The sequence below is a fragment of the Eleutherodactylus coqui genome, chromosome 4, assembly GCF_035609145.1.
Source record: "Eleutherodactylus coqui strain aEleCoq1 chromosome 4, aEleCoq1.hap1, whole genome shotgun sequence".
Classification (NCBI taxonomy): Eukaryota; Metazoa; Chordata; class Amphibia; order Anura; family Eleutherodactylidae; genus Eleutherodactylus; species Eleutherodactylus coqui.
In genome coordinates, this window is record NC_089840.1 from 80,739,622 (window position 1) to 80,752,302 (window position 12,681).

A 12,681-nucleotide genomic window follows, 5' to 3' on the forward strand; every position below is an offset into this window, starting at 1 on the left:
GCACGCGGCTACCTATAGAAGCCTATAGGAGAGCATGTGCACAGTGGTCTGAAAAGAATCAGATTTTCAGACAGCCCATGGACCTCACCAAAGGACAGTATGGGAACGGTGGAGTGGGCGAGTATAAAATATATATATATCCCCAACTCCTCATTATCTCCCCGAAAAGCACCATAACTTAGTTTATGGCGCTACTCGGTTGTGACAGGTTCCCTTTATTGGGGTCTGTTTGGCTATATTAGGGATCTGTGATGTGTGGGATCCAACATTTTTAACGGGGAAGAACACCTAAATTAGAAAGCGTAGATATGAACCAAACCTGAATGTAGTAAAAGTGCAATAAGACACAACACACGATATCTCATTTAAAAAGATTTCTTTATTCTTTATTTTAAGCAAAATTACTTTTAATAACTTTTTTCAGTATTATTTTTACAAAACCGTGTTCTGTTTTTTGTTTTTTTTTTCTTCCATTGGAGGCGGCATGAGAGGGAATACAATGAGAGGAGGAAGATGAGGGGGTGGTCAGTAAACTACGGCATTCACACATCAAACACACCCCTCACAATCAGACACAGCAGGGTGGGAAAGTCAAGATCATTCTGCAGCATAATGGTAACTGAAGGAAGGCAGAGAGAAGGCGCCCAGCCTGAGAGAAAGGGGAGAGAGACCCCACTCTACCTAAAATCTCACAGCTTTTTATGTTTAACTCCTTCAATGCCAGAATGTTTAAATATGTTACAAATGTCTTTGGCAGCGACGTGTAATATAATAACAATAATAATTACATATATATCAGCTCTTGTCCCCTTCTCTCTTGACATTGTCACTCTCCCTTATTCCAGAGCAGCTTACACTTCAATAAGCTCTCACAGTAATAATTAATACCTTCCTCTTTCAAGGGCCCTGCAGAGAATGGCGCATATGTGGAAAAAAAAACAGCAATGCTCTGCATTTTGTGTCAAATAAAAGGTAAGAAATATATTTTTTCGACTTCTGTATCAAAAAAGGGTGATGCTTTTGAAGACTCCTCTGTCACGCTCCGCCCTTGAGGAGGGAGAAGTCACACACTTTAATAATACAAATAACATAAAATAAAACATATCCCGTACAATCGCTGGCCAATTGCATTACAATGGAGTTAGTTCCAAGTATAAGTTACAACAACAACAACAATAAACTACTGGGGTCATGGTGTGAGAAACAGGAGCGAAGGACAAGGGGCTGAATGGTCCTTTTCTTTCTCTTACATGGGGGTATTTCCTAATTACTGGCCCAAACACAAGGCCACCGGTAGCCCTCACTTGTCCACTTTATGGGCTTCAAACCCAGCAGTTGCCAGATGGAAAAAATGCGATAGCAAAAAAATTCAAGGCCTCATATATAAAACTAGTGCTAAAGGGGTTGTCTAACTTTGAGCTGTTTTACTGTAGGAAACAAACAGCTCCGCACATGATTTAGTGGCCTGGGTTGGTACTGCAGACTGAGTCCTACTGAAGTAAATGGGACTCAGCCTGCAGTACCAGCCCGAGCCAGTGCTCAATGCACGGAGCTGTCTGCTTCCAGCAGAAGAACAGCTAGAAGTGGGACAACTCCTTTAACAAAACGTGGGACAGTAATCCATATCAATCAATCAGATTAAAGGCACACTGGAAAAAGATATGTTATCTGATTGATTGTTATTGTCCCATGCCCAACAGCTTTAGTTTTTGCACATGAGACCCTATCAAGTCAACCATTGCTCTAGCCATTATCTACTGAGTCTTCGCTCACAAAGCGGTTTAGCAAGTTCTTGCTCCAAGCCATATAGTGGACATTTGGTTTTTGTATGGTGGCCCAGATGAATGTCAACCAGCTCCTGACCATAGATGATGCGTATATTGGTGTATTTTACATTTATATATATAGTGCATGTATGTCCATACTTGTGAATGTCTGAGTGTACTGTATGCAGATCTGCACAGCTTCATGTGCATCCATAGACAAAGACTGTGTTCTCTATTGACATGTACACATATACACAGTACGAACGGATTCATACAGCATCAGTGTGTGTATATGCGCCTGCCGGTGTATCAATGTCAGACTGCAGGCTCATCTTATAAAGTGTAGCTGCCTGACTATGTTTACAGATGGACGTCTAAAAAGGCAGGATAAAGGGCTAAAGGGAAGGCAACTGAGGGAAAGGAGAACAGAGGGGGATACTTGAATCCTTTTACATTCACACCATGCAGTAGCACCATAGTTGATGAGGTTAATCGTAGCTCTCCGACTGTTTATTTTCTCCGCCTGCCGCAGTATTTTCCCTGGCCGCACTGTCCAGCACCTACATAGAGAAAGACTTTTAGTAAAATGTGGCAAGACAGTATTGAGTCCAAACACCGAAAAGGCCTTCATTCAGTATTACAGGGCTGCTTTATTATTGGTTCATTTGTGTGATACATCCTTGATAATTCAGACATATTGAATAACATGGATGGAGGCCATTAAGCTGGACTCCCCAGTAATTCTATAGAAGGAACTAAAGTGCTTGGCGATGCACCTGAGCTTCTCGGTGTTTGCCGGAAATATATAGAAGTGTCAAACACAATACGACTTTGCCATATCAATTGCATTACCATGTGCATCCCTGACCTGGCGCCATTGAATCAATGGAACATCAACTGGAAATTTTTAGTTGATGGAATCTCCAATAACTAGCATTAAAGGGGGTGAAAAGCATTAGAGAGTCATGGTCCATGAGAATTGTTGAGGTCCAAGCATACATACTATATTATCTGATGATGGTGACACAAAGCATCATTAAAGGGTTTTCTGGGACTCTGATACTGATGGTCTTTCCTTAGCGTAAGCCATTTTAGATAGGTGGCGATCTGACACTTCGATTCTGGTATCCCCACAATCAGCTGACTGAGGGGGTTCCGTGTCCCCTTCATTCTTTACCAAGCACAGTTCATATATATTTTGTAGTGAATTTTCCTGCTGTAGCAGCTCAGTCCCATTCACTCAAATGATTGCTCTTCAGCTCTATGCAGTACCTTATACAGCCACTACAAAATGTATGGAGCTGTGCCTCTCAAGCAATGAAGGTGACACAGTACTTACCAGAGCCACTTAAGTCCGTGAATTGGTGTGCATGGTAGTGAATTACACCGTGTCCATGATGTACCACATCATGAAAAACACAGTGAGTGCCTGCTGGTCTGTAACTGAGTCTGAGCACATGACAAAACCTTTAATGTTCAATGGAAAGGAGTTAAGGGGATTGTCCCCAGGATAGGTCATCAATAGTTGATCGGCAGGGGTCCGCTGCTCCGGTTTCCCACCGATCAACTGATCACTTTGCCTGATGTCAATGCAGACAGCGCTGGAAGAAGATTGCACTGTCCGTTTTGCAGTGGCCCATTTTGATACTGCATGCACAGCTCCCATTGAATTCAACAAGAACTGTACCTGTAGTACCAAACCAGGCCGCTGCAATGTTGGCAAAGCTATCTGCTTCCAGCTCCGTCCGTACCGACAGCCGGCCCAGTGATGAACTAGTGGCAGGGATTTTTAGTGGTAGACTCCAGCCAATGAACTATTGAGGACCTATCCTGAGGAGGTCATCAATAGTAAAAGTCCCAGAAGTCCTGGAAAACCCCTTTAAGTAAAACAAAGGATGAGGAGGAATGGCCCAATGTAAATCAATGGGCTTTTAGGACGCATGAAAAATACGACTGTATGAGTGAGCCCTTAATGTCTTGCTAATTAGTGACATCCATTTACATCAGCAGGTATGTTATCCTACCACAGGGTGACGGCACCTGATAAAATGGATATTCACTGCTGTCCAGAAGCATTAGCAGTTCATGAACCCTGATCTTATGTCATTCTGACCCACGGATAAGATAATTGGAACACACGGTAAAGGCTAATTGTCCTGGCCAGACCCTAGTGTAGGCTATGGTGTAGACAGGACATATGCCTCTATGTGCTAGACTTTGATACTATATATTATACAGCTCTATTGATTGTGCTATAAGCAGCTTTTATCTGTATTGTTGCCACCTATTGAATGGAGCGATACAAATAAATCTTACATATATGTAATCAATACCGTTTCTCTTACTAGGAATGCTCCCTTACACAAGTGTGCCTATATGCAGTACAATGTGACTGCAATTGGGATATACTTTATATGGAGTCGATAGCAACTTTGGCATGAGGTGACATCATTGCCTGACTTTAATATTCCCTTTTATGTTTATGGAAAGCACGCAATACTTTTTCACCTTTCTGTGTTCCTACTAAGTTTACTTGAAGCATTTGATTATATCATACAGCTGACTAATCCTGTTTGTGCTCATGCATTATAGATAGGGCTTTGGACAATATTTAGCCTCATACAGTTTAACTGATACTAAATGCCATGCAGAATTTTCCAAGCCTTTATTGCAAAAATTGTCAAAATGTGTCCCAAAAAGGTGTCTGGCTTTATAGTGGCGCGTAGTATCAAGGGATTGTTCAGTTGTAAACTATTGATGGTCTACCCTCAGGATAGGCCATCAGTAGTAGACTAGTGATGTTTTGTTGCCTTGGATCCTCAGTGTTCTCTGGACTGGTATTCTCATGCATAGTGCTGATTTCTGCAGTTAGCAGATATCTCTGTCACCACTGCAGTGGCCAAACTTGGTATTACAGGCAAAGTTGCCATTGAAGTGAATGGCCTGCAATACGAAGCCTGGCCACTACAGTTGGAATAGAGTTGTTTAGCTCCTGCGGAAATCATCTCAGTGCATGTATGCATTGGCCCGCTATACAGTTGTTCAATGAGGGTCTCTGGTGGTGGACCTCCACTGATTTATTCTAAGGATAAGACCTCAATAGTTTAGAACTGGGCAGCTCCTTTATTGTTTGCTACATCTGCAAGTTAGGACAACCTCTTGCATCGTAATCTTTAATGTGGTATAATTGTGGCACACCCTGCATAGAAAAAGAATATCGGCGCACCACTTCAGTAAAAGTAGATATACCCTATTGTGTCGAGCTGTACAGTTTTTAAGAGACATTCTATATTCTGAGTACTGCCAAACTGCAGAAACAACATTCATAATTACCTCGGTAGTAGGATTTAGCTGGCTTTTGAGCTGTAAAAAAAAAAGGTTTACATTAATATAATTATTATGCATAACATTTTCTCCTATCATATTAGTTGTGGAGATTTTTTTGGGAAAAAAGTAATAATGTACCTCCTAGCGGGTATCCTCCCTGTCCAGCACCTGTAACTGAACAACAAAGAAAAAGGTTTGGTACCATGTTAGCCAGTAGAGTAAAGTGTGATTGTTCCCAGCAAGAGAAACCAAGTCATCTTGTAGATATGATACCTTTTAATGGCTAACAAAAATACATGATGTAATAGCGAGCTTTCAAACTTACTCAGGCCTGAAAAAGAACCCTGAGTAGATTCAAAAACTCTCTGTAACATCCTGTATTTTTGTTAGCCATTAAAAGGTATCATATCTACAAGATTACTTGGTTCCTCTTACTGAGAACAATCACATTGAGCAAAAAAAGAAAACGTTAGTTTGAGGCACCATCTAGTGTTCATTACACAGAATGCAAGCTTTATCATATGCATTATTACTGCTTGCAGAGGTCTGAAAAATACACAGGGATAGTAGATATATCAGAAGATGGGCTCTTGTTGATGATTTGTAAAATGTTATCTCTGCTTTATATCCTTTTCTCCTTCTGTATTTAGGAAAGATGAGCTTAGTGAAAATAAATAGATAAACCCATTTGACAAAAATTGTGTGGGTGATTTTCTATACCTTCTAGTCCCCAACACTCGATTGAGATAATGTTCTACAAAAAGTTATCATAAGTCATTGAAAAGCTATTACTGTCTTATCTTAACACAGTAAAAAAGCAACTGAAAGGACAAAAAAATATGCCACAGAAAGTTATCCTAAAGTGTTAAAAGTTAAGTTAAACTTTGATACATTTGTACATATCTGAAACATTGAAAAAAAGACAAGGGTTACATCCAGTCCAATGTACAATGTTGATCAAAAGAAAAGGCAAGAAAGACTATTTTATTAATATGTTTGAAATAATTATGTCTGGAGAAAAAAACATTCTTAGTTTTCTGACAGCCAAGTCAGTCAGGCAACAAAGAAAGCAAGAAGCTTGCTTGACTACATAACTAGAGGTATAACCAGTAGAAAGAGGGAGATTGTGATCCTGCTGTATAGAGGTCTGGTGAGATCACAGCTGGAATACTGTGTTCAGTTCTGGAGACCTCACCTACAGAAAGACATTGGTAAGGTAAAACAAGTCCAAAGACAGGCTACTGAAATGTTGGAAGGTCTTAAGAACAAAACTTATCAGGAAAGACTTAAAGAACTTATTTTATATAGCGTGAAAGAGTAGTAGATGCTTGGAACAAATTTCTAGCAGATATGGTTGGAAAATCAACAATTAATGAATTGAAGCCGCCTAGGATAAGCATATCTATCTTAAGAGAGAAATAATATAAGGCCAAATTAGATGGATCGGGGGTCTCTTTCTGCCATCAATTTTCTATGTTTCTTAATTGGTCATCTGCTGGAAACAGCTTTAGAAAGGAACTATATAAATACATAGTAACATAGTATGTAGGGCCGAATGAAGACAATGTCCATCTAGTTCAGCCTGTTTATCCTCCTATGTTGTTGATCCAGAGGAAGGCAAAAACCCCAAGAGGCAGGAGCCAATTAGCCCTTTTGGGGAAAAAAATTCCTTCCTGACGCCCTAATGGCAATCAGACTGTTCCCTGGATCAACCCCTAATAGTTTCTACTTGCCTGTATACCCGGATTAACAATTAACCTAAGATTCATATCCTGTAATATCCTTCCGCTCTAGAAAGACATCAAGTCCGCTTTTAAACTTCTCTATGGATTTTGCCATCACCACGTCCTCAGGCAGAGAGTTCCACAGTCTAACTGCTCTTACAGTCAAGAACCCTTTTCTGTGTTGGCGATGAAACCTGCTTTCTTCTAGACATAGCGGATGCCCTCTTGTTACTGTCGCAGTCCTGGGTATAAACAGATCATGGGAGAGACCCTTGTATCGTCCCCTCATGTATTTATACATAGTTATTTGATCACCCCTTAGCCGTCTTTTTTCTAGAGTAAATAATCCCAATTTGGATAGCCTCTCTGGGTATTCCAGTCCTCCCATTCCATGTATTAGTTTAGTTGCCCTTCTTTGAACCCCGTCAAGCACTGTAACAAATGGACCAGGCTAAAGGAAAGCAATCTTATATCTTGGTATTGATTTTCAGTTTATATACAGTGATATTTGTTCATGGCAGCTTCTTCCCAAACAGGGTCCCTGGAACCAGGTCAGGGGATCCCCAGAAAGCAGCAGTAGTCTCTTGATTTGTGCCTATTTTGCAGAAGAGATTGCAAACTGATTTCAATCTACTCAAAGATGCTTGGCAAAACAGTCAGAACACCTTGCTGAACTATACAGTAACATTAGGCAAAAGTTATGGAATGCCTTATCAGTAGAGATGAGCGAGCACACTCGTTAAGACGATTTACTCGAGAGAGAGCATCGCCTTTCTCGAGTACCTGCTGGCTCGTCCATGAAGATTCGGGGGGGGGGGGGGGGCTGCACGGGGCAGCACGGGGCGGCGGAGGGGAGCGGGGTTGAGAGTGAGAGAGATCTCTCTCTCCCTCCCGATCCCCTCCGCAACCCCCCGCTCACCCTTACTCACCCCTGTGGTCCCCGAATCTTCAGGGACAAGCCAGCAGGTACTCGAAAAAGGCGATGCTCTCTCTCTCTCTCGTAAATCGCCTTAACGAGTATGCTCGCTCATCTATACTTATCTGTCCTTTCATTGAGCTTTTTTTAAAGTACTAATGAGAGTAGGGCTTCCCCGAGAGATCATTTGTTTAGCACTTCCTTTACGGACTAGAAACCACTGGTGATATAATAAACTTCAGTGTTTGGCTTTGTTATTTTATATACTCTTGGTTGGTTGTAATTCTACGATCTAATCTATTGGTTCTGATAGAGTGGCTCTATGTATAGAGGGGTCAAGATATTAGTGACCAAAGCAACAGGCCTAAATATGGATGAACAGATTTTTTTGCCATTTATTGACTAACTGGATCTTAAAGGAAGTCTCAGTATTTTCCTTCTTTTCAACAGTGACTTTCGGCAAATTCTCACAAAATATTAGAGGACTGCTATAGCCAGATTTGTTAACTCTTGACCCACTTGGAGCCTTGTAATGGTATGAGCTGTTATTTTATTATGGCTATTATGTTTCATTTATTGAAAATCCAATACAAACACAGTGTATTAAAAATCAGGCTATTGACTTTATTTAGTAGATGATTAAAATTATACCTCCAAAGCCGGCTCCTCCTGGCCCGCCTGCCCCGCCTGGTCCTAAACTTGCTCCAGCTCCATAGCCTGAGAAAAGAAGAATCTTTTTATTCTGTTCAGACTCATTGTAATATGAGACATTTATACCCCATAACAGTGAATATGGCCAAAGATGACCTATGGAATTTTATTTCAGGATAATGACACTATTCCAAATTGTATGGTCAGAACATGATAGTAAGTTCATTCTGCGTATCCTGGCCCTTATGACCTTGTTTGTTTGGTTTTTGTTGCCATAATTGCACCCAGATCTTGCAAATAGCACCACCCATATTTCTATCCACATTAGCACTAATCTAGCTTACAGAAAAGCTCTTCAGATATTGATCTTTGCTTCCTTACCTGGCTTAGGTGGTTTGCCTCCAGCACCTGGGTATTGGCCTGGCAATAGAAAAAGATCTTATATAACATCTGTTGAGCAATGTCATTCTTATTTCATTTCAGTCACATCCATCTTTCTTCTTTTATCCCTTGGTTCTTAGCTTTGCAGAGTGGTTGCACTTTGATGACTTATCCTCTGTCTGCCCTTACTCTATTATTATAATTAAATCTCACCTCCAGCTCCTCCAGCACCTCCTGGACCGAATCCAGCTCCAGCACCAGGTCCAAATCCAGCTCCAGCACCAGGTCCAAATCCAGCACCAGGTCCAAATCCAGCACCAGGACCAAATCCAGCACCAGGTCCAAATCCAGCACCAGGACCTGCACCAGCTCCACCTCCTACCCCAGATACAAGGCCACCACCATAACCTTTCAAAGGAAAAGTCAATAATCGGAAATCAAGCTATGTTCGTTATGATTTAGACTGTTAATAGAGCGCATACGTTGTCCAGCTTACCTGGCTTGGGTGGTTTGCCTCCAGCTCCTGGGTACTGGCCTGCCAAAAATGAGACATAAATTGACCCAATGTGCCTTGCTGAAGCATTCCGTGAATGGCTGCTCATCATACGCACTATAAAACAATCTCCTCATAATACAGCTGCTCTGTCAGTATTTCTCACTAGCACCACATATTTATGGCTATACTAGGTATTTCTGCATTTTCTATACCGTCTGCAGTTCACTTGCTTTCCTGCAGCTGCCTGCAATCTGTTTTGTATCCATAAAACTCCACTGAGACAGGCAATAACAATAAATGTCATTTTCCAAGCTTTTTCTCACATGCTTGTGTTTGGCTTCCTTGAAGCCAAACGGCTTGAATTGTTGTATTATTATTTTGATCTTTATGACAAATTTTAACGGTTCCAATTCTATGGAATGATCCATATGTCTGTGGTCCCGCTGCTCCCTAGTACAACCTTTTGATGGAATATATTGTAACACTGGCTCGTGTAGCCATGTCTACTCACTCCACTGCAACTATCTGCCAATTAATGTAAGCAGTTGACCTATTTTTCAAGCTGTCAAGCACCAAACAAATTTATGATCCATATTCATTTCATCATGTTAACATGTAAAGCTTTACTCCATCCAGCTTAAATCTGTAGGACCTTCGCAAGTGTTTGGCCAGACATACTGAGGAATGCTGGCGGTAAAATGTACGTCTGAAACTGCTGATAAATTCTTAGGACCATTTACAAACTAAAAAAAATGCAGAGGCCACGAGTAGTTCACTTAAAAACAGACCCCTGAAAGTAGAACAGAGGGTTGTCTGTTTTAGGCAGTCGCTTTTCAAATAAGCAGTCAGACTTTATATGGCAACCTTATGTGGCACTTCTATTTAATCCTTTGCAATCCAATTTTGGATTCAGAGTTTCCTAGGGGGTTTTCTCTTTCTGCCATTATACAATGGTGCCATCTGCTGGCTAGAGCCAGTACTGCGGTATGGGACATGTTGGAGAGGCCCCCCCGACAACAGAGCGGCCAGTAATCTACAGTAAGAATACCCTGCCGCACGTCTTTCGACATCAAAGCTGTACAGCCTTCAATCAGAATGTCTTTAGACGTCAGACAGTGAATTGGAAAGGGGTAATGTGAAGTCCCTGAATGAGGCCACTTTAACGGCTATGTACATCTTTGCACTCTTTTTTTATTTTAATTTGTCTTTAGAAATTAAGACTTTTTAAATTGCTTTTTAATTAAAAAAAATTCTCATTGCTTGATTTCTTTGCTTGCATTGTTTTCCAATGCACTGTAGACTGGAGGACTGAAATCTTAACAAAGTCTGTCAGTCAAAGTAAACTGCCAGCTCATCTTCTAGTTTGCTCCCATGCTGTGAACTTGCATTTGCTGCCTTTCCACTGAGCCATTACAGAGGGCTGAATGACAGTTGCGAGGAATGGTGGAGAAAATTGGGACAATAGAGAACAGAGAAAGCTACTATTTCAGAAGGTTGTAATTTTTCACTCCTATCAGCAGGGAGCTGGAATGGGAACAGCAGCTACTCAGAGAGAAGATGAGAGATAGCTGTGTAGTATTGAGTAGGTGTGGTTCTGCTACACAGCCTTTGAAAGAGGAGAGAGGAGGGGGAGCTGAGCTTGTGTGCATTCATGAGAAAGACTAGCTCATCAATGCTGGGAATGTCCCCAAGCTAGAAACTTGAATGTAGGAAAGCCTGCAAATCAAGTATGAGGTTTTCTAAATGCATAAGAAAGATAATTCAATGCAAAAGAAACCCCAAAACAAATTTGTGCATCATATGTTTTCTACGGGGACTTAGTAATATGTGTAAGTATTGATTTTTCAGGCACAAGCGTTTCCATAGCCTTTAAGCAGATAGTAGACATCATTAAACTGACAAATCACAATTTTTTTCCAGCATGTGTCCATTACTTTAGTTATATAGGTAGTTAGTACAAAATTGTTACCAATGTTCCAACGCCTGCAATATAGCATCTTATCCCTATCCCTATGTATAAATAAACCTCACAGTCAGTATAGAGTAGAGCAGGATCGAAGTTTTAACTATAAATCGCTATCAATCATTTTGGTGTGACATAGTTACTTAGGTCTAAAAAAGACACCTGTCCATCAAGTTTAACCTTTCTCAGATCATCTATACAGCTTTTAAAGCTGATATACAGTAAAGCATATCATTATAGTATGCCATCATGTTATGATTGATAAGAATCTGAGAGTTTAACTTCTAGGACCACTACTGGTCTTGAGAATGAAGAGGATGTAGTGCTGGTTTAACGCTGTTACTCCTTCTAAATTTTTCATGCACAGTGGCTGACTTGAATGGGGTCATAATGCTGTTCCCCACAAAATGGGTCACAGAGGTGCTGCTATGCAGGAGAAAAACAAGGAAAAAGATGCAACATTATACCAATGCTGCATCCCCTTCATTCTCAGGATCAGTGAAGGTCCCAGAGGTTCGACCCCTACGATAATAAAGTAATGGCATATACTAGCAATAAGATTAAAAATCCCATTAATGTATTTTGTGAGAACAGATATTGGTTTTAGCTTGTTTTAACTTTGTCTGGGGTTCTGGCTGTTGGACCCTGTTAGGGCACAATCAAAGTGCGCAAAGGTATATCCTATCACCCCTAATGATTAAAGGGGTTGTCCCGCGAAAGCAAGTGGGGTTATACACTTCTGTATGGCCATATTAATGCACTTTGTAATATACATCGTGCATTAATTATGAGCCATACAGAAGTTATTCACTTACCTGTTCCGTTGCTAGCGTCCCCGTCTCCATGGTGCCGTCTAATTTCAGCGTCTAATCGCCCGATTAGACGCACTTGCGCAGTCCGGTCTTCTCCCTGGTGAATGGGGCCGCTCGTGCCGGAGAGGTGGTCCTCGTAGCTCCGCCCCGTCACGTGTGCCGATTCCAGCCGATCAGGAGGCTGGAATCGGCAATGGACCGCACAGAGCCCACGGTGCACCATGGGAGAAGACCCGCGGTGCATCGTGGGTGAAGATCCCGGCGGCCATCTTAGTAAGGTAAGGAAGAAGTCGCCGCAGCGCGGGGATTCGGGTAAGTACTAAACGTTTTTTTTTTATCACATGCATTGGGTTTGTCTCGCGCCGAACGGGGGGCCTATTGAATAAAAAAAAAACCCGTTTCGGCGCGGGACAACCCCTTTAAGTAATCAGGGAAGAGACACATTGCATTCATGTAGTAATGAGAAAGTTCCTGTTTATTTCTACAAGCATCTTGGTTTTAGACAAATTTAGAAACCGGGATATTTGATATTTCGATCATGCGCAGTATTCCTGTTGATTCATTTAAAATGCATTTCGCAGTTTTAAGAGCTAGCATGCACAGATAATATTTTTCGTTGTCTTGGCAACTTGGTTTAAAGGTGAT

General features: G+C 41.3%; 1 protein-coding gene across 31 annotated transcripts in view; it reads right to left on the reverse strand.

The window, feature by feature from the left end:
* Positions 1-361: 361 nt before the first annotated feature.
* ELN (elastin) overlaps positions 362-12,681 on the reverse strand; it is a 107,963-nt gene continuing 95,643 nt past the window's right edge. For all 31 annotated transcript variants that reach the window (XM_066599758.1, XM_066599752.1, XM_066599749.1 and 28 more), the window contains 7 exons: positions 9,262-9,300; positions 8,979-9,173; positions 8,766-8,804; positions 8,385-8,450; positions 5,232-5,267; positions 5,100-5,129; positions 362-2,326 (listed from right to left, as the gene is read on the reverse strand). In XM_066599758.1, coding sequence (XP_066455855.1) covers positions 2,277-2,326; positions 5,100-5,129; positions 5,232-5,267; positions 8,385-8,450; positions 8,766-8,804; positions 8,979-9,173; positions 9,262-9,300 — 455 coding nt within the window. In that variant the 3' untranslated portion in view covers positions 362-2,276. The remainder of the gene's footprint in view (positions 2,327-5,099; positions 5,130-5,231; positions 5,268-8,384; positions 8,451-8,765; positions 8,805-8,978; positions 9,174-9,261; positions 9,301-12,681) is intronic.